Source organism: Eschscholzia californica, unplaced genomic scaffold (genome assembly GCF_041429995.1).
Source record: "Eschscholzia californica isolate CP2 unplaced genomic scaffold, dmEscCali1.0.p SCAF_217, whole genome shotgun sequence".
Lineage (NCBI taxonomy): Eukaryota > Viridiplantae > Streptophyta > Magnoliopsida > Ranunculales > Papaveraceae > Eschscholzia > Eschscholzia californica.
Window position 1 is genome coordinate 12,738 of NW_028238329.1, and position 21,935 is coordinate 34,672.

Below are 21,935 nucleotides of genomic sequence, written 5' to 3' on the forward strand. Positions count from 1 at the left end.
ATTTATTATTCTATACAAATCAGGACCCAAATCAACCATTTAGATGAGTCAGTCGTCACAAATTTGACAAAAATAAATATTACCGACTCAAGGGACTTAAAGAGAAACAAAACACACTACCTGCGAAGTGACTGCATTTCTGCTCATCTTTCTTCCAGAACTCCCACTAGAGTAGTAGAGTTTATTTATGCCATGAAGATCAAATTCAATCGACCTGTTGTCTCGTTCTTGATATAAAACAAACATGACCAAAGATAATTTTCAACCTTATTTTGAAGAACACAAGATACCAAAATCCAACGGCAATTTCTTCCATCGATAATATAACAACAGAGGGGCAACCGAAATTGAAGAGAAAAGCTACAATACATTAACCCCATCAATCCAAATTACAATAAATAAACCAATCCTGGATCTTGGAAAAAAGGTTATCAGAAAGAAAAGAAAACAATACAAAGATCTAATGGACTAACCCTTCCTTTTCTTCGTAGACACTCCTTATCACCCGTAAACTACAAAAGAATATATATGCTACATACTACAAACATACACACAAACACTCAACTCACATATATATATGTAACTAGCACCACTTCCAATCACTACCCAAATTTTCACATTGGAAAGATCATTAAACCTGAATTCGCCCTGGAAATGTGTCGGAGTTTACTTCATCAAGATCTCTGTAAAGTTATTGGTGTTTGTGGTTGTTCATCTTTTTCATGTATACTTTGTTCAATTGGAGAACCAGGAACAAATGGGACAAAACCTCGACCACCAAAAACAGGTCGCATGAATGCATTATCGAATTTACGCCAATAATGGTGAACAGTATGGGTTGGGGTAGCAAGGAGCATGCGTATGCTGGATGGACGGAGGAGGTTCACAGGGTTGACGTCAGGACCTTGTCCGTTCTCAAGAAGTGGAACGATGAAAGATTTTGGGCTCGATGGTTCCGAAGACAACATACTACTGAAGGGTTTCGGTGAAGGTAGTAAGAGCCGTATAAGAGGTTTAGTCATCAGACCAAATACCTGAATCACAAAAATAACCATTAAAGATGCATTAAAATTTACGAAAGAAGTTCACGAGTTCAAAACAAATTCGATATAATGGTCGATTTTAACCTCATGAGAGCCTGAAGGCTCATGTGTCTTGGATTTTGTCCCAGATTGTTAGGAAATACCTTTCCAGGTCTGGGTTATAACATATATTCCCACAGAAGGTAAGAGCCTTTGGGTTGCTGCCTAAACTGATCATGTGGAGAATAGAATGGAGGTCTAGGGCATGGGCCATACTAAGACAAAACCATGTTACTATCTGGAACTACGCCAAGTGGGCTAGGTTATGAGGTAGCAGTTAGTCTTACATATTCGCTACATATTCTTACTGATCAAGATGAGGCCTAAATCAGGAACAATGTGGTTGATTTTTACGACAATTACATCGTCAGAGTAGTGGATCATGGCAAGCTACTTAGTTTTTAAACTTAAAACAAGGATAGGACATCTTACCACTGTGCTGAAAAGAACAACAGTAATTGTACTGGTTATCATAATAGCATTTCCACGTAGTTGAGTATGCCCTGCCCTTGTGAACTGCAAATGCAACAAATATGTACGCCTTCATTACATCAGCAAATACAAATAGCCTATAGACCCAATGTAAAATCCTTCGAGACAAATACAAAATTAAAAAGTGTGTTCGGGGCTCCATACAAATAATTGAAGTTATAAATATATAAAAACTGGGATGACATTTAAAACATCCAGCTAAAATATGAATAAAAATATACTTATTTAGTTTTGGCCCTTAGAAATTATAGTTCTAATGTGTACCTGGTTATAAGCAAGTGCCATAGACACAGCGCCTCGCATCAAACCAGCCCACCATATGGTAATCTGCAGGAGCAAGATTTTAGTCGCTCAGTATGTAAGTTAGCTAAGGAGGGTGAGAAACTTCAAATGACAAGAATTAAAACCATTACTTGCTGATTGAAGGTGATCTTTTCACCCTGAACTTTCTTAGTTAGGTTGGACAAAAACGACAGAGGGAAAACAAAAGCTGCTCTTCCAACCAGAACCAAGCCTAGCAGTATTGAACTCACTCCAATTGATTTTCCAGGACTGCAATAAGAGAACCCATGAACTCATGTGAGTACAGTACAATTACTATGACTCAACATACAACTTATAATATGAAATGATGATGGTACAAGAAAACAGTGAGAGTAGAAATGCTGGGGTAATCCATCAAACACGATAAAAGAGATAAATAAACCATACCTGCTTCTTACGAATCTCCACTTCTCGATGTCCAATGCATCCATGCCGACATAAAGGAAGATAAATATCTCAGCCATGAAAGACAATGTTGCAAAAGCATGCCTACAATGATTGGAAAAAAGAGAAATTGAAGTTAATGAATTCAATTGTGCGACATCGATGCTTGCGAAACAATAACATAGAACAAACGAACTTCGATCATTTGAATTGACATACTTGGTAGTGACTCTGGAACTCTCGGTAACATTATGCCAGGTGTAATGCGACATGACAATCCCGCAAAAGAACACAGTGAGAATTGAACTTAAGTGGAACAACTGCAGGAACATCGAAGTCATCAACTCAGAGGTAAATTTAGAGCCAACTGAAACAATATAAAATGTACGGTAGGTGTTCCACGAGTTGGGAGAGAATTCTTACTTCAGCTAGCATGTAAGAAAGGTAAGCCATGAGTATCATAAGCGCGATCTCGCGATCTGTAGAATGTCTGAAATTTGTGAAAACTTAAGGGAATTAGAAACTTCAATAATTTTATTAGATAATTGGTTGGGAATATTATTATGGTGTAAAATTGTGCTTCAATCACATCATGTAATACGAATAAAACTGAACTGATCTTGCAAAGGCTCAAAGATGCTAACTATAGTACTCAGAAGTTCAAGTATTGTTGTCCTGCATTCCTGTCTATGGGGTAAAGAATTAACGACCCCATGGTATAGTAAAACATGTGCCATCAGCAGGAAGATTACCTGACCCACCCACCACCAGGTGCATCATAAGCCCTACTACTTTACTGGTCAAAGTGCCAAACAACCTTTCAGTCACCCAGGAAAACAAGGGAACTACTATGTTTACAAAAAAATCTCAAGTGTCCCTGATAAACCAAGACACAACTTCGACGGTCATAAGACAACAATGGATGATGTTACCAATAACCACAATGTCAAAAACAAAAGAATTGAAGCAAAAGTTGGTAATTGCACAAACACCATGTAATAGTTCAAATACCTGCCAAAATACAACTTTTTTATAATGTATGCACTCAGAAGACCAACCTGCAGGGGGAGAACGTAAATTTCTTGTAAGAGATAAACTTAATTTCGTATGCAACCATACGACACATCTATGCACCCAAGCAAGAATGGTTCGCGGAAGAAAGACTTACAAACACACCCAGTGCCGTACTTATGATAAATAAATATGAGAAGTTGCCGAAAAACTGTAATGCGATCTTGGAATTGATTTGAGTAAGATCAAAGTCCTGGATTGCATTGAAGAGCACAATAGAAGTGGCATCATTAACAACACCTTCCCCGAAGACCAAACTGTATAGAAGAGGTGTCTCATCCTGATTAAGCACCTGTTCAGCAAATACAAGAAACATCATTAGCTACACAATTTATCTTATTAGCTAGAAGCTAAAATCAGTCAAGCTCGAAAGTGGCTACCCATACCTGCAAGGTGCAAACAGAATCTGTTGCAGAAAAGATTGTCCCAATTGCTGCAAGTCACACGTGGAATATAGTTAAGAGCAAGTGGAGAAGAATAACAGAAACAGATGAGAGCTTAAACAACCCGTACGAAGAAAGAAGGTAATGTATAAGAAGTACCAAGGTAATCTCCCAACTCCAAAGGACCGATATCCAACTTCTTAAATATTTCTGTAGCACCTGCATTAAATATTTCACGACAGATCACATACCGCAGCAACTTATATTCTATACGGAGAAACCGCCAACACATTGTTGCAGAGGTCAATATCAGTTAGCATGTTTTAATACATACATTACTAAAATATTGAAACTTGGACTTGCCAATAATGTCAATATGTCACGTGCTCTATTACAAGGCTATAATTATTGTGGCATATAGCCAGAACTAGTATGGTTTGCTTTAGAAATTCACGTCGTTTTATCAGCTCTCTGGGTGTTTATTACGCAGACACTATTACTTTGCGAAAGAAATAACAAAATGGTAAAACCAAATCGCATGTATAAACTTTAAGTGACATACCTAAAGAAATGGTGGCAAAGGATATTAATGTGCCAACTACACCGAACAGAATGATTGTCATGAAGTTGCGGAAAAAATGTTTCTTCTTAACCTGGAATCTAGTCACCACAAAAATTATAAAAAGAAAAATTTTAATCAAAATCAGTGAGCTTGTGAACTTCAATTGGAATGAAACAAACAATCAGATGACGAACACAGCACCTAACTCATAGTGAAAGTACAGACAGATGTGAAGCATAATCACACAAAATAATCGTTAAAATAAAAAGAACAAAGATTAAGTTGGAAAAGTTCGCACTCTGACTACAAAGAAGTAGCAAATAATAGTAAACTTTAACCATAACATTGTGAATCTAACTTAAGTGCGAAAAGTTTAACAAGGCGAAACATAGCGTATGACAAAGTATCTTCCAGTAACTGTGAACAATTCAACAACCGACAAAAATGTCTCAGCTGGAACCTCTCCAAATCTACAGAAAGCTACCTTTTGACAACGATGAAACTTGACTGATGCAACTTTGCATCAAGACAATTCAAATTTCAATAATTTATGTATGTTATACACCTCTCATGTAGTTAGTTGTAGGCAATTAGTATCTTCACCAAAAAAGAAGAAACATGGAGACACGAGAAGCTGAAACATACCCAGCATTGAAGATAATAGGTGGAAGAAGATATATAAAGAAGAGATCTTCACTGAATACTAAAATATGCGAGCTTTTTCCTCCGGTAGTCAATAGAATTACAACTCCAGTACACAAACCCTGTCAACAATTTCCACCCAAATAGAAATAAAATTCAAAATACTAATTAAAAATTCAAATACCTCATATTAAGAAATCTTAACTATCAATATCAAATTTTGTCATACCCAATACTGAATTTCCAAAATTTTATCCTACCCAGATTCTAATTTCGAAAATACATTTCAAAAAGGGTATAATAGAAGAAAAAGCATGAACAACTCACAATAGCAATGGCGGTACTGGATTCATTCATCCATCGATTCTCCTCTAGTAAGAGCAAGTCCAACCCCAGCCGGGCTGAGGCCAATAATTCAAATTATTGGCCTCAGCCCCCCGCTCCAAGCCCAGCCGCTTGGAGCGGAGGCTGGGGCCGGACCTTCAGTCGCCCCTAACATTAGGGGCGACTGAAGGCTCCCCAACATGACCGTTGGGGAGTTCCAACGGTCATGTTGGGGTGATCCTAGCCGTTGGATAAAATCCAACGGCTAGGATCTTCTCCCATTTATTTTTTTTTATTTTTTTTAATGTAAATAATAAATTTGTAATTTTAATTAGTTTTATTTCTTTTTAAAATTCTAGAAAAACTTAAATATTAATAATTAAAATACATCCCACCAAATGTCGGTCCCCGAATATTTTTTCAATCTTGGAAAAAAAAAATATTATTTTCAAAATAGTTCAAACACGTGTTTTATATATACATAAAATCACACACGTTTTTCGCACACCGACTAAAAGTCCACACACGCGTCTCCCACATGAACAAATTTTCGGCCTCAAGAGAGGCTGGGGTTGGAGCTGAATTTTAGAGGCTGAGCTGAGGCCAATAATTTTAGGTGAAAAAGTGGTTTTTTCGGCCTAAGACAGGCTGGGGTTGGACTTGCTCTAAATGACCAATCACTATACACGCGCAGAGTAATGTAACGAATAATGTAACAGAAACGACGGTAGCATGATCTGATGCTTTTAATATCTCTAAATTAGAGAAAACAGAGCCAAGCTCAAAGGCCATAGTAACAACTTCCTAAACCAAATTAACTTCCTAAAAACAGATAATTTATAGTATCAAATTCTCTTGGACGGCTCGGGTTTATCTTTCCGAGCTGTCCATCCAACAGATTTTTCCTCAATTTCAAATCTAATCACAACCTGCAAACATTCAAATACCAACAATAAATTCAGATCAAACAAGTAAATAATCAGACTCATAATAAAAAATTATTTACCCAAATCGACAAGCTTTAAAAAAAAAGAATTAAACAATTAGGGTTTTTTTTATGTTCAGCTAATAATCCGGAAAAGAAACATTAATTAAAAAAACCATAGTCCCATAAACACCAGCTAAACAAAAGAAGATTCGGATTCCAGCTTCTTAATTCTCAAAGATAAAAGCAAAAAAATAAATAAATAACCAGAATTGTCGAGCTGGATGAGTGATCGCTGAATCTCCATTTTGAACAATTTCGAATTTTTTTTAACAAAATCGATCAAAAATCCTTTCATTGTGATAGAATGATCAGTAAAACTCTTCAAGAACAAATTCCAAACACATTCAATTTAAAATCTCCGACAGATTAAAGGAAGACGGGAGATTCTGATAAACAAAAAGTTGAATGAGTGAGGAAATAATGAAGAGAGTTAGAGAGATGGAGAGAATTAGGGTTTTGAACGTACCTTCTTCTAGAGAGAGAGAGATACAGAAGAAGAAGCTAGAAAAAAAACAAGAGAGAGAAAGAGATGAGAATGATGGAGAAGTAGAAGAGGTGTAAAGAAATGAATCTCTCTCTCTATTTATAGTACGAATATGTTCCATAATTTTTTTTTGAATGGTGACGTAAGTAAATTTAGTAACAAAACAATGGCAAAAACTAGTACTAGCGAAAATGACAATGCTTCCAAATTATAGATCATTTATGACCCTTGGGATTTTGTCTTATTACTCTTTTACCTAGCTAGTAATGGCATTTAATTTACCTTTCTCATTTATAAACTAACTGCCACCTCATGCAAGATCTCACAAATTTCCCTCTTTCCACTCTTTTTTTAATTTGAGATTTTCAGAATTTTAGAGTTTATGTCAATATTTTCAATCACTTGACCAAACAAGTGTTGACGCTCTTTTAGCTCTTCTTATTTGCCAAGTTTTCCAAGGGTATAATTAGTGTTTATGTCGCATGAATAGTTCAGTAGAATATAAGGTATGTAATTTTCAATCATGTGACTACATTCCTCAACAAAAAAAAAAATCCAATATTAAACTACGCTCAGTTTCGAGTCTGGGAAAATAGATCTTTTTATACGCTATTTGAAGTTGGAAGATTCTATTAGTTATCTTATGATATTCTATCTATCATCGGGGCAGGAATGGAGTGACCGAGGAGAAGAAGTTTCGACTATTGATATGAAAAGAAGGAAACTAGAAAAGAGGCCCGCTTTAGCAGGGGAATATGAGATAACGACTTTATTTATTAACCTTCATGAGCATGGGTGGCTGCATCCCATGTTTCACTACTGATTGAGAACATTATGAACCCCCTTCAAGTCCATTTGCCATCAGCAAGTAAGTCTGCCCGTCTTTCAAGAATCACAAGAAAGACATATTTTGTCACCTGGGGCTAAGAAGTTGGAGAAAGAAAGCCATGGTGGATTGATAGATTACTAATCTGGCCCCAGTCAAAGACTTAGGAAGGGAACCCAGCAAGTCAACTAGTCAAGTCAAATCCAAAGACAACATTCGTTTCATGAAGTCACAAGATATTGATTGGCAAAAGCCCATTGTCAGAGAGATGAAAGAAAGCAAAGGATCCAAGGAGTCGTCCCATGATCTAACCGGGATAAAAATAAAAATAAAGGGAAAAAAAAGAGACCAGAACAGATGCACCAACTGTCGAGATTTGAACATTACTTGACGTTGCGAAATACATAATCTGAGGTCAAGCATGAGTGGCCACTGGAATGAACCAGAAAGAGGAGCAGAAGCCACTCGACTGATAAGGAGAAGATCATAACATGAAAGTAGGGATTGGCCCCCTGGGACTCTTGAGGTTGACCCGCCTTCGAAGAATCAGACAACAAAGATTCAATAAAGATATGTACATATATCTCCACAATACAAAGGTCTGAAATTGTGGCAGTCTAAACGTTGTAGTCGACTCTTGGAGGTCTAGTAAAGCCTAATAGAATACCTAAGCCTAATTAGACCGACAAGGAGAAAGAGGGGCTTACTTGGTGGCAGGTTGCCTTCTTCTATCCTTTCCTTATTAGTCGAGTGGCTACCGCTCCTTACCTTGCTTCCTTTAGGCATGGGATTACTATCTCCTTGTGAACAGGTTTCTAGTAGTACGAGTCTTAAAAGGCTGGGAAGATAAGCAGGGACTAAGAACCTTACGATAACACGCTTTCTTTATAGATCATATATCCCCTTGGAGTAAGAACCGATAGTAAAAGAGATTCTAGCGAAAGACTCAAATACTCACTCCAAGTATTTCGTTCGTTAGGTAGACTGAATCCTTATTAATTCAAGATCTAAACCCAGGGAAACTAGGGTTTGCCCATTCTCATACACTCTTTTAGGGTAGGTTTACTCCTAGCATGAGGGAATTAGCTTAATAGAAACTGACTTACCTATCCCTAAGGACTTAAACCATGGAATGAAAATCTTTAGCACTGCCCTTCGTTCTAGCCAACCAATCTCCACTTTCTTGGAACCCGGGACTTACCTTCAAATAGCATGTTGATTTCTAAGCGTACTTTCTTTCTCCCTCAAGACTGGTAAGATCTGAACTGGGATAAAGCTAGAACGTAAGTTACCATGCGCTGGAGGAGCTGAAAGAAGAAATTCAAGATGAGAAATAGGAGTAGAAGCGTAAGCCACTCGACTGATAAGGAGTAGGAGTTGCGATTGCTTCTGTTGAAGGAGTTTTACACGAAAAGTATAATTTGTGTCCTATACCTATAATTATCAGTAACTCATTTTTTCTTAACTATTGGCTACCTCTCTTCAACTGACTGAGTTGATGATTAGGACAAATGTGTATCATGGGATGACTTTGTTATCAAAAAATGTTCAATATATATATGGAGTTGCATCCTCCTTGACCATGATCAATTTGAGTTGACTCCAACACAAACTACATTGTTGCTTGAAGTATTAACCTTGTTGGGCATGCTTCATTAGCTATTTGTTTTCTTTAGTTATCTTTACATTTTGTCATCATAACTATTCTCACACGCCACTTCACGTGTGACATTTTTTTGAGTCTATCACGTGTTTTTTTGTGGCGTGTAATACGTGTGACTTTTAAAAAAGGGTATATCATTTCGCATCCGTAGATCGAAATCTTGGATCCGTTCCTGCCTCTTAACCTATCATATCTTTTCGGTTTTATCTTCTTTCTATCTTAGTCTTTTTTTTCGATCAATTTTGAGAATCTTAAAATTAAGAAACGTTGATCATACTACAAGAAATTTAAAATGATATCGATTTGCGCTTAGATCGTATTTGGCGTACAAATGGTGAAATAACTTAACTTTATTTTTTTTTGCCAACAATTCTTGGTTGAAGTGGTAAAATGATAAGTTTTCCACCTTATAGGTCAAGGGTTCGAGGCACAATGACCAATTAAAAAGAATTTAACTTTATTTTCGGAATTGAAGAAGCAAATTTAGGTACGGCACGAGACATCCAACCCACTTTTACCCAGCTAAGAACATTATGTAATAAGATACTTGTTATACAATGGAGCCCAAGTTTTCTTTTTTATAACCTTTCAAGATGTGGGATAAAGTCGAGACAACCCATGGCTAGATCAATATCTGCCGTACATATAGCCAGATCAATTAAGGATCAAAGAAAGACATCAATAATTTTAATGTTAGGTGGAGTATAAGTCATTATTTTAAGGATCTAAATTGCTTTACCATTGTTAGGTTTTAGATTCAAAATCCTTAACGTGTTCTCTTTCGACTAGGGTTTCTCTCAGTGTACTTTGAAAAAACAGATAAGTGTATACATACGGTTTGGTTTGATGCGATTGGATAGTTAGATAATTTATTGAAACCATCAGCGATTGTAGTTTTGAATTGAATTTTATTTTATCCAATGATATGAAATACGCAAAAGTTCACTTCTTTTTCTTTAAGTCTTTAACTTACATTCTAACATTTCTTCCACACAAGAACAATTACTACTTGTTTAGGACGAGAAATAAATGTAAAATTATTGCAATTAACTTGTCTGTGTAAAGTATAGACGTCTCAAGTGAGAGATTTTACAAACACATCATTCTCGATTTTTTTTTTATGTGACCATGAAAACCTCGCTATGCAACTAATGTTGTCTCCGCACCATATGTGTAGGAATTAGATTGAACTAAAACATATCAACAAAAGAAAAAATTGAATTATAATAATTGAAACTTAGTAAAATAAAGATACAAGTTTGTCCACAATCATTATTATGTTTTCCCTTTTTCTTTGATAACGTACCATTACGCTATTTGTATTACGTGTATTATGGATAATTTATGCAATCTTATAATTTAGGAATCTTTATTTAGACAAAATAAAAATAATAATATGTGAAAGACACCTTGGCTTAACATGGACTTGATCTAGATTGCTATTAAATTACAAAAAAAAAAATAGTTTTTGTACATGAAAATACCCACCGTCTATCCTCTCGATGTTGATAAGGCTCTTGCTTACTTATACGAGATAAGGGAAATGCCACTATATGATTCAATTATCCGACAACAGAACATATATATATTTTACACAATGATTATAACCTATTCAAAATCCCATTTCTTCCTTTTTCTTTTTTTGATGAAACATTTCTTCTTATTTGGTGGAGATCAAAAATTAAGTAAGCGGGGTTAGATCGGTAGAAGGTGGCGGGGTCAATGAAATTGTTCTATAGGTAAGCGACATGTGAACAGCTAAACAGACATCAATTCGGTACCGAGTAGGCGAGTACTGTGTTTGGCATGTGATGCTATTTCCTGGGTCCCACAAATTAGGAATTATTAATAGCCGCTAGATCATTTATCACTCTTACGATATTAAAATCTAAAAGCCGGTGCATTTTTGTACTTCTTCTTAGGGTGGGAACCGCTGTTATTTCTAAATGAAATTTGAGAATTTTACGGGTTTACTCTTGCTGGGCACTCTATTTTCTAATTTAGAGTTTGGTCTATAAAGATAATGTAGCTATTTATCAATTACAGTTTCTACTAATTCCAAATTTATATCACTCCATCAGGATTTTCGATATACTTGCGAGTGGATTCATTTAGTCAAATCGTCAAAACTTAATATCCTGAAAAGTGAAAACGACCATATTGGGGTACTTTTGTTTTTTATATCAATAATTGAAACGTTGCACGATTCTCTCTTATATGTTTAGAACAGTTATACTAATCATAAAACCACCACCCGTAGTAGTGGTGTTTTAAAACATTGGATTCTTCCCTTCATCCATGTCTCATGTTTGGAGTTCAATTTTAGTGGAGATGGAGTTGAAGCACTTTTTAACTTTTCTAAATTAAAAGATTCATGTGGACCCCAAGATAAGAGCTCATATGACAGCATGGCAACTTTGTTCTGATAGAGAGTCCGGGTACTAAAAGGGTTGTTTGATTGTCGAAAGTTACAGGTTTGATGTACAGTACAAGTAGCAAATCGTCATTTATAATAGATGTAGTATTTCTTTGAAACACCCAAACTTTTTTTTTTTGTTGAACTGAAACACCCAAACTTAGTTTCAGATGTTGGTGTTGTTTTTGCTCTAGAAAATTTAGGTTAAAACACATATGTATAATGTATTGGTGAAAGATTCAACCCGTCGTCTTGAAAAAAATCTAAACACTTGCTGAAGTTTATATTCTCATGTGTAGTTCTGTACGCTTTTTCGAGCAATGTACCCACATCAACTTTAATGCAACTTGTAATGACTTAATTTGTAATGGTTACCAATTAGTATATTGCTCTAGACACTCAGAACTCAAAATTAATTGATAAGAAATTATTTTTCTGGCAAATATTCCACAAATTTTTCCAAATATTTCGACACATTAAATTTGTGCTCACTCCCACAAGCAAGACGCCAGACATTTGCAAGTGAAATGAGACAACAAAAATCCTCTAACAGGAATGTCAAATCGACAAATGTACACCGGCTTGGCAATGAAGTTAGTCAAGTCATGATCTTGTAAAAACAAAATTTTGGCAGTGGAAGGATCAATCCTTAAGTGAATTTAATTAGACAAGTGAGAGAAAAAATGTCATAAGGAGACCAAAATAGGCAATCTGGCTTTTAAGATAAACTATAAACTGTTTCTATATGGAGAAAATAATAATGATGCTAGGACATGTTATCACTTTCCAGCCCCAACATAGAAAACAAAACATAAAGAGTGTTCCACCTCATAAGCTTCAAAATTTAGTGGTGGTGGTGGGACACATTTGTACTATTAATGGTATGATTTTCCTAGTTGAATAACATACTTGGATAGGAGATGTTTCTCTTTCCATGAAATAAAATAAAGAATAATGAATATTGAATCGACCATCTTAAATTTTTATTTATTTTTTCGTGGTCCACCTTAATAAACATGTTCACAAGTGTGTCAACTAATGCCCCGTTGAGGAGAAATTATCATCCAACAACATTAACATAATATACCAATCTAAACGTTAGTAGCTACTATTAAAATCTCTCGTTTTGTCACTCTCATCCAGTTTAGACAGATTCAAGCTTTTGTTCCTAATGAAGGGTCGGTCAGCCCACTCGAAAGGATTTTGAACTTACTAAACTTAAATGGCATCTATAGTCCAGGTTTCAAATGCTTTTGCCAGTAGCCTTGGCTAACACAACGTTATCATTATATACACGTTGTAACTAATAAGACTAGATTTTAGTTAACAAATATTGATTGATTGGAACAACATTTTAGAAATAGGCTTGCATTCGTCGAGTACCACAAGCGCCCCGTTATTGTTAAAGGCGCTATTTTCTAACACGAATCCTCTTACAAAGAGAAGTGCCTCCCATTATTGCTAAACCACCCCTTTTCTACAAGAACACCCCAAACCTTGGCTTTGCGTGAGTGCCTATACAACTAACGGGTGCTTATAGAATTTCCATTCCAATATTGGGCTTTATGGATGTCTTTAGCAATATCTGGAGCGTCTATAAAACTCACTATATAGCCCAATCCTCTGGGTGTATATTTGAGTTGGGGTGTCTATAGTAATTCTAGAGACGCCTGTAGAACCCCCAAAATATATATTACAATTATGTCCAAAAACTAGTGATCCAGGAAGAAATAACAATATCTTTTCCGTTTCAAACCCTCTATTTCATTTTGTCCACTATTTGCAAACACCGTTGTCTGGTTATTGTGACGATAAATCCAGATTACAATGTATAAACACGGACAGGCATTAAAACATCGGCTTCTTAGAGGGGGGAAGAAAAGATATTCGCATTATTTGACTGATTAGTTAAAAACGAAATTATCCAAAAGAAGAAGCTAATTCATCAGAACTAGCTCTCACGCGACGACCAACCATGTCATTGGCTCCAAAACTAGCTCGAAAACTTTCTCGATCCTTTACACTTTCATTTGAATAATACAAGTAATTTTTTTTTAATAACGATTCTAACTAGGCTATGGGACATTGTGAAATATCAAGAAAAATACTTGAAGACATCATGTCTTTGATTGTCCCTAAATATCCCTACCCATTACCCTCTTAAGGATTTTTTTTTTGTTGAAACACCCTCTCAAGAAGTTGGACCTTGCAATTTTGTTTTGTAGATATCTAAATATTAGTTGAGTCCACGTCTTAAAAACTCAAGTTTGTGGGGGAAGATAGCGTGGGAAGCCACTCATTCCAAATGTCCCAGTATGAACTACCATCATGGGCTCCATGAGTTGGAGCTCAAGTTGATTATATACTACTACAAAATATAGAAATTGTGGGTCTCAACCAAGGTGTCAACGGGTCGGTTCTAACTCAACTATTACACCTTTCATAACTAAACTTATTTGTTTCTGTTGTAACTCGTTCTAGTAAATCTTAAATTAGTAAAATCATCTATTCTTCCCTTCAAAAGTCAACGTAGTTCTAGAACCTAACTTGAATTTTAGTTTCGAGTTTGTAACATGATACACTTCTAAGCAAGTTAGTTTCGTAAGACAAAGAAAAAGAAAGTTATACAAGTATTTATCTTTTAATATGGTTGATAAAAAAATATTAGATGATCTAGAAATGTGCACAAACTAATCGCGCGTTTCTGAATTGTTGTTTGATCTTTTTTTAACCAAGAGACCAGTAATTTCTTATTTTGGCACGAGTTTGCAGATAAAAGAATGTATTGGATGATATTATGAATAGACAGGAGAGAAACTCGTGTTTGTGAGGGGAAAATTTGACAATGATTAGTTTAGGTTAAATTCAATTTTTTCACTTTGAAACACAACATAACCTATAATCTCACCTAATAATTGAAGAAACATTATTATGTGGTTGACTTTAAATAATGAGAGGAAACATGATTACAATAATTGAAGGTAACTTAAACTCATCACCACAATTGTGCAAAAGTTTATGCTTTAGTTATGAGACAAAAACCCTCTCACACCAACTCTAATCTCTACCTAAATCATTTTTCTTTCCCTAACTTTTATTTTATCAGAAAACGACAATGCTAACCCACCAAATAAAAACCTAACAAAAATGTATGCATTTGTCCTTGAGAAATAGAGAGATGTATCCTATACAGGTTATCTCATTTACAAACAACCATAATTTTGTACCTTTCTCCTTATTTTCTCTAGTTTATATTGAAAAACACTATATAAATAATCTTAGATGTAAATGTACCCGCAAGTGTAGGTTGAAGTAAAGTAAAGTGGACAAAAAATTTGTTTATTAATACGAGCATACACATTGCCACATCGGCGCATTGTGATTCGAATTAGAGTTAGTTCTAAGAAAAGATATATACGTTTGTGTGATCCTCTCGTGTGCTGACTAAGACCCTTACGTCTGAGAAAATAAAATTTAGAATATGAAAATTTGGATTTCTAAATATTTATTTATTAAAAATAGAAGAACAAAAACTAACTTAAATTTAGATTTCTAAATATTTTTTTATTCTTTTTGTTGTTGAGCTAATGTATCGTTACTATACACAGAAAGACCTAACATTTATCAATAGTATGTATATCCAAACTTAAACTGAAATCGGTAGACAAACGAAGTTTGTCCATATCATCAATTCAAAGAACATATCCAATGAGATACTTATAAAAATATGATTAGATAATGTATCTTAAGGGTATTTTCAAATTTCAACTACCAACAAAAGCATTTCAACTCTTCATCAAAAACCTTCATAAAAAAAAAACGGGTTTCAAAAACGGGTCCTAATAAGACATTTAGTCCTCTCTAATCCTATAAAGGGTTTCAAAACCAAAAAAACAATATAAATGGATATCTAGTCCATTTGGTGTCATCTAGAGAAAAAACACAAATCCCTATAATACCAAATAAATCATAATTCCTAATCTAACCTTCCTCATATATTATAACTGATTTATCTTCAAAATCCATAAAGATCTTCTTCCATTTTTATCTCCCACATTATCTCTCCAATCACGTTTTTAAACAAAGAAATATATATTGTAACTGATTTATCTTCAAAATTCATAAAGATCTTCTTCCATTTTTATCTCCCACATTCCCTCTCCAATCACGTTTCTAAACAAAGAAACGTGATTCATTATTTCCAGTAACTGAAACCTCTTTATTCTCTCTCTCTAAATCCGATTCACATAACAAAACCTCCATTAAACTCAGAAATCCTGTTTCATCTTCATTAGATTGCTTTTCAAACATTGGTCTTCTAATCCAATACACAAGCTCAGAACTCCATTTCTATTTATGTCACTTCATATCAAGTTAATCAGGTAAAACATAAATCAATTTATAAGTTTTTGTGATTTTATTTCAGTTTATAGTAGTTGATTCTCTCTCTCTACATCTTAATCTACTGAAAATCTTCCATTAAAACAAAGAAATTGTTTCATATTCATTAGAGTTTTTCAAAATCAGTTTCTTAATTGTTAATCAGGTAAACAAAATTCTTCTTTAATGATTCTGTTTCAAATCGAGTATGTTATTATTGTATTTCTCTCTCTAAAAATTTCTTTAATGATTTCGATATTGATGAGATAATCCTTCATTACTAATTCCTATAAATCGAGTATACTTATTGTTGCAATCAATTATCATATCAGATATCTTTAGATATGTAGTTTAAACCTAATGATATTCGTACTTTTCCTCCAGATCTGGTTTTCAATCCGTACGGATTTATGAAACGTGGTTTTTTCGTACGGTTCCTCATAACAGAATTAACAGTACATGTACTTTATCATAAATTACCATAATTTATAGTAAATTATGCAAACATCTCCCGTACGATGTTTTTCAAAATGAGAACATGATATATGTATTTTCTGACAAATTATATATACTTTATCACGAATATCATGAATATTATATGGAACATTAATTATGCTTTAATCTCAAAAACAATACTCGTTTCATTATTAGAACAACTTCGCTTATATATGTAAATCCCGTGTACTTTGAAATAAATTACATATAATTTACGTAAATATTCATGTAATTTATTGTAAATAATATACTTTTTTATATAATTTATATGTATTAATCTCTCTCCATTTGTTATCACAGATGGAGTTCCAGGCAGAATCATCAAATCAAAATAAGCAAATCAAACTTGAAATACCCTTGTTCTTGTTACTTGACTTTTTGATTGGCTCCTCGAAATATTTCATAAGAAATGCACACTTGAATGGATCTTGATCATGATTCCTTGGAAAAGCCTCATATTCGGCCCCCTCCATTAGCATTCCAGGCAATAGGACAACATGGATGGGCACCATTATTGAAGCAGAGAAGATTTTGTACGTTTTTTTTTGTAACAGAATGTAAATGATGTGTTATGTAAAAGAAATTATGTGTAATTTACTGAACAAGACCCAAATACATTTGTTAAATTACGTTGTATACTTGACAAATGATGGTTTATTCGTCATAAATAATACATAATTTACGTATTTATTTCATAATTTGTATTCGATGAGTATTTATGTATGAGTAAAAACGAAAACAAATACTGCTTTAATGTTCCAAGAAAAATATTCTATTTCCAAAACTAAAAGTTAAGTGAGAGAAAATTGATTTGGAAATATCCGTGGTGATGACGTTTTGGTTTTGGTTAGGATTTTGGTTTCTGATTGATTCGGATAATAGGAAAGAGAAAATTTGATTTCCAAATCTATTTAGAGGAGAGAGAAATTATGATTTATTTCTATCCATTTGTTTCTAATAAATCTCCATATTTTTGGCTAATAAATCTCCATATTAAATCTGTAAAGAAGAGAGAGATAATTGATTTGCAAAAGTTTGGATTTTGTTTCTAAACAGATTATAGAAGAGAGAGAAAATTTCGTGAGAATCTATCAGTTTTTTCCTAAATTTATCCTAAAATCAAGGTACATTAAACCGTTTGAAATTTTTGTCCTGCCCCACATATTAAAATCCCGCAAAAAATGACTGGGACATGGAAGGAATTATGTAATATATATTAAAGGTTTTTAGTCCCAAGAGCAAAAGGACTAAAAATCCATTTTTTGGGAAGATTGGACCCTAAATCCTTTTTGAACATTATTTTGGGTTATATACCCACGGACCCAAAAAAAAAACTCTTCATCAAAAAAAAAAAAAAACAAAAGCATTTCAACAAAAAAAAAACAATTCAACAAAAAAAAAAAAAAAAAAAGACTAGCAACAAAAGCTAAAGTGGCGGCCGAAAGCTCATGAGACAAAAAGTATGCGTAACAGCTGCTTAAAACCCTAATCTCTCTCTCTCTCTCTCTCTCTCTCTCTCATGTAGGTCCTTCTCCATAGCTGGCAATTGAGCTACAATAATCCCTTCAAGCAAATCCCACAAAAACCCTAATTTAGAGCTGTCTGTGTGTTTGTACAATTTGGGGAAAAGCTAATTCTGGTTGAGAAATTAGTTATTTGCACTGGAGAAGTTTGAGAATAATGGGATTCCTGGGAGAGTCTTAATTGATAAATTCCGATCTTATTCCGATCAAAGGTAGACCCTTTTTGTGCTTCTGAATCATGTAATTTTGGGGAAATTCTTCTTTTGTATCTTTTTTTTTTTTTTTTTTTTCTGTTTATAAATCTCATTTTAGCTGAAAAGGAAGTTCATTTTCTTAGGGTTTATGGAAATGAAACAGATTCAGAAAAATTGTAAGTTTTTTAGGGTTTGTAAATAATTAGTAAGAAAGAAAAAGATAAGCTTTTAGGGTTGAATAATGAATTGATGACTCTCAAGAGCATTATTAGGGAAGTAAAGGGGGAGATTGGTAATATGTCTAAAAAGGGATTTGAGGTGAAATTAGGTTATGGGTTGAGATCAAAATCACATCAAATAGTACAAGATGATGAATTAGAACCAATTGATGCTTTTAAACAGAGTTGTTGGTCTAATATGCCACCAGAATTACTAAGAGATGTATTAGTGAGAATTGAAGATTCTGAGAGTAAATGGCCAACTCGAAAACATGTGGTTGCTTGTGCTGGGGTTTGCAGAAATTGGAGAGAAATCACAAAAGAGATTGTAAGGACTCCTGAAGTTTCTGGCAAATTAACATTTCCCATCTCATTGAAGCAGGTCTGTTATTGAAACCCTAATTCTGAATTTTGCAATCATGTAGTTGAAATGTTGTCCTGAATTCTGTTTAGAGTCAGTCACCTTATTCAAGATATTATAAGAGTAATTTGATTATGATGACAAAAATATTTTTAAGATGATTGTTTGAACTTTTTTGTTGTTGGTTGTTGTGATCTAATATCGAGAAAGGCTATGAATTCTAGACTTCGGCATGGGAATGAAATTTGTTTGCCATGTGCTAAGATTACTTCGCCAGATTATCAATTTTTCCATCATACTCACAAGATAAGTGAAGCGAAATCAAAATCATAAGCTTCAACAAGATCAATGCTTGGTTGGAAAGTGTTTTGATTTCTCAGGGTGGCTGGTAACTGTTTTGGCTTTGAAGTATAATTCGCGCTTTCAGCGTTGCTTTCAGACTTGAAATACCTTTCGGTGTGGGTATCTAGAAGGCATAAATTTGATTCACCGATTATGAGAATCAAATTATTTTTTAGGAGTACCATCTCTTTGCTGTTTTTCTTTTCATTTCTTGGGATGGAGTTTTTGTCTGATAGCTTTAGACTATTCAAAAACAAAAATATTTACTGGTTTTAGAATAAGATTTCTATCTGACTCTTCAACTGTTCTAACTTCTAAATATATTATAATATTCTCTTAAACCCTTCCTGTCATTTGCAGCCTGGCCCAAGGGATTCCATCATCCAATGTTTTATAAAACGAAATCGTGCCGCCCAAACATATCATCTTTACCTCGGTTTAACTACAGGTGCGTTTTTCAATCTTTTACTTTCACGATATAAATCTGTCAGTGAACAAGCTCACTCTGAGTTATCTTCCAGTTCCATATATAGGGTCTAGATTTGTAAACTTTTTTCTTTGTTTTGTTTGGGATTCTCTTAGCAAACATATATTTGTCTATTCTTCATGGCAGCTCTGACTGATAACGGCAAGTTCCTTCTTGCTGCACGAAAGGTTCGCCGAGCAACCTGCACAGACTATATCATCTCAATAGATGCCAATGATATGTCAAAAGGAAGTGGAACCTACATTGGGAAGTTGAGGTGAGCGTCAACTTGCTTGTCCCTCAATTCTAATTCTTGCATTGATCAAGTTTGACTCTGGGTTTTGTCGACAGATCAAATTTCCTAGGGACCAAGTTCACAGTCTATGATAGTCAGCCTCCGAATTCTGCTGGTATGGTTTCAAAGAGCCGCTCCAATAGACTAATTGGTTCGAAACAAGTCACCCCTAGAGTTCCTTTTGGCAACTATCCAGTAGCTCACATTTCATATGAGTTGAACGTTTTAGGTTCCAGGTAAGAACCTCAAATTCAATTAATGTACATTTTATTTTGATCTCCCGTAAATTTTTATAACTTAATGATGCGATTACCATGTTTACATAATTGTTGAAATAGGGGTCCGAGGAGAATGAATTGTGTAATGGATGGAATTCCTGCCTCATCAATTGAACCAGGAGGTGTGGCCCCTACACAGACTGAATTTCCGGTTAGCAACATCGAGTCATTCCCAACACTCCCATTTTTCCGATCCAAATCAATCCGCACCGAGAGCTTTAGATCAGGTCCTCTGACAGAGCAGAAAGAAGAAGTATTAGTTTTAAGAAACAAGTCTCCAAGATGGCATGAGCAACTTCAGTGTTGGTGTCTGAACTTCCGTGGAAGGGTCACAGTTGCTTCAGTTAAGAATTTTCAACTGGTTGCATCTACAGAGGATGGACCGACTGGGCCGTCTGGACAGGAGCGTGATAACGTTCTTATCCAGTTCGGCAAAGTGGGGAAAGACCTATTCACCATGGATTACCAATATCCAATTTCAGCATTCCAGGCATTTGCTATCTGCCTCAGTAGCTTTGACACCAAGATAGCCTGTGAATGACCGGAAAACAAGAGGTATAACTTCTCTATTAAACCCACCTTAAAAATTTTGTAGTATGGGTTTTGGAGGGGTATTGTGGTGGCAGTGGATTTTACAGGTTACTGTGGGATATGAGTAAGGTAGGGTTTTTTCGTCTCATCGCCTGAATCTGACTCGCCTGAATCTGACTCGCCTGAATCTGACTCATTGACTTGAATGGACCTAAAGTAAACCCAAACCAGCCATTCAGACAAGTCAGGCACCATGGTCGATAGAACAAACAATTTGAAATCTGAGCTGAGTCGGATCACAGATTTGACTTGGGAAAAAAAAATACTACCCAAGTCTACTTGTGGTTAATTTCGATTGGCATAGCAAATTAACATGGATGTCTGAGGCCATTCATAAGCTGAGATAACATGACCATGAAGTTTATATATAGGTCTATCAAATCCAAGAGTACAGTGGACTTTCTAAACTTTATATGCAACAGCTGCTCATTATTGTGTTTCGGTTTTTAGTAACTGTATTAAATTATTTCTTGTAAAACAGGAGATTTTTCGAAGCATCTTTGAAGAGGGTATCGGAAGAATGCATTGGAAATTGTGCTTCAAGGTCGGCTTGATGCAACAGAAACTGTTAATTTACCAGTCTTCTGCATCTGTACTGTATGTGAATACTCTCTTTAAATTTATGTTTGTGTACATAATAACCTTTTCAAGATGATGTTAGATGCTCATATCTTTGCTCCTCTCTCTCTCTCTCTGTCCCTCTCCCCTCTCTAAAATACATGATTGCTAAATTGTTGTTCTGTTTACTTAAATATCAGTAATGAAACCCATCACTGTTACAAAATTTACCACTAGATATATAGTATAAAGTCAATACTCATGCATGAATTAGAAACTTCACAATAACCAAAAGAACAAAAAAGAAAAGTAATTCTTTCGTCGTAGAATGGTGAAACCAAAGGAAAACATGAATTAGAAACTTGAAGTTATACATGAAGTGATGAAAGTCTTCTGCAAATTGGGCAAGTAGGTTTCAAATCGAACCACTCGTCGATACAGGCTGAATGGAAGGCATGGTCACACAGAATAAGACTCTTGCAGAATTCCCCATTAGAAAAAACTTGTAAGCAAATCCCACATTCACCTTTATACTTATAAAACCTCTGATTTGAATTCTGGTACATAAACTTGATAGTGAGTTCTACTTTTCT

General features: G+C 34.8%; 2 protein-coding genes across 4 annotated transcripts; one reads left to right on the forward strand and one right to left on the reverse strand.

The window, feature by feature from the left end:
- Nucleotides 1-347: 347 nt before the first annotated feature.
- Nucleotides 348-6,879, reverse strand: LOC147554524 (sodium/hydrogen exchanger 1-like). Of its 2 annotated transcripts, none has more exons than XM_086664667.1 (16): nucleotides 6,719-6,879; nucleotides 5,925-6,193; nucleotides 5,268-5,311; nucleotides 4,944-5,062; nucleotides 4,299-4,396; nucleotides 3,896-3,955; nucleotides 3,740-3,786; nucleotides 3,451-3,645; nucleotides 3,294-3,340; nucleotides 2,706-2,772; nucleotides 2,502-2,602; nucleotides 2,286-2,387; nucleotides 1,988-2,126; nucleotides 1,839-1,901; nucleotides 1,515-1,598; nucleotides 348-1,034 (listed from the first exon to the last, which is right to left on the reverse strand). In XM_086664667.1, the coding sequence occupies exons 3-16, from the start codon at nucleotides 5,295-5,297 to the stop codon at nucleotides 675-677; spliced, it is 1,512 nt and encodes a 503-aa protein (XP_086520793.1). In that variant the 5' UTR covers nucleotides 5,298-5,311; nucleotides 5,925-6,193; nucleotides 6,719-6,879; the 3' UTR covers nucleotides 348-674. The 2 variants fall into 2 exon arrangements, with proteins under 2 accessions (XP_086520793.1, XP_086520792.1); XM_086664666.1 differs by having other exon boundaries at nucleotides 5,268-5,315; nucleotides 5,931-6,193; nucleotides 6,719-6,811.
- An 11,087-nt stretch (nucleotides 6,880-17,966) lies between these two features.
- On the forward strand, nucleotides 17,967-21,568 carry LOC147554525 (tubby-like F-box protein 3). Of its 2 annotated transcripts, none has more exons than XM_086664664.1 (6): nucleotides 17,967-18,833; nucleotides 19,515-19,602; nucleotides 19,768-19,897; nucleotides 19,948-20,151; nucleotides 20,254-20,748; nucleotides 21,266-21,568. In XM_086664664.1, exons 1-5 carry the CDS (start codon nucleotides 18,483-18,485, stop codon nucleotides 20,732-20,734), a joined length of 1,254 nt encoding a protein of 417 aa, XP_086520790.1. In that variant the 5' UTR covers nucleotides 17,967-18,482; the 3' UTR covers nucleotides 20,735-20,748; nucleotides 21,266-21,568. The 2 variants fall into 2 exon arrangements, with proteins under 2 accessions (XP_086520790.1, XP_086520791.1); XM_086664665.1 differs by having other exon boundaries at nucleotides 19,972-20,151.
- Nucleotides 21,569-21,935: the final 367 nt, after the last annotated feature.

What these genes read in the sequence shown, in the direction of transcription:
- LOC147554524 (XM_086664666.1), bottom strand. Translation starts at nt 6,056, where the DNA reads ATGGCCTTTGAGCTTGGCTCTGTTTTCTCTAATTTAGAGATATTAAAA. An exon ending in CCTATTATCTTCAATGCTGG is followed by an intron (nt 4,397 to 4,943) that starts GTATGTTTCAGC and finishes TGTGGTGACTAG; the next exon opens with ATTCCAGGTTAAGAAGAAAC. An exon ending in GTACGGCACTGGGTGTGTTT is followed by an intron (nt 3,341 to 3,450) that starts GTAAGTCTTTCT and finishes CTCCCCCTGCAG; the next exon opens with GTTGGTCTTCTGAGTGCATA.
- LOC147554525 (XM_086664664.1), top strand. Translation starts at nt 18,483, where the DNA reads ATGACTCTCAAGAGCATTATTAGGGAAGTAAAGGGGGAGATTGGTAAT. An exon ending in TTCCCATCTCATTGAAGCAG is followed by an intron (nt 18,834 to 19,514) that starts GTCTGTTATTGA and finishes TGTCATTTGCAG; the next exon opens with CCTGGCCCAAGGGATTCCAT. An exon ending in ACCTACATTGGGAAGTTGAG is followed by an intron (nt 19,898 to 19,947) that starts GTGAGCGTCAAC and finishes GCATTGATCAAG; the next exon opens with TTTGACTCTGGGTTTTGTCG.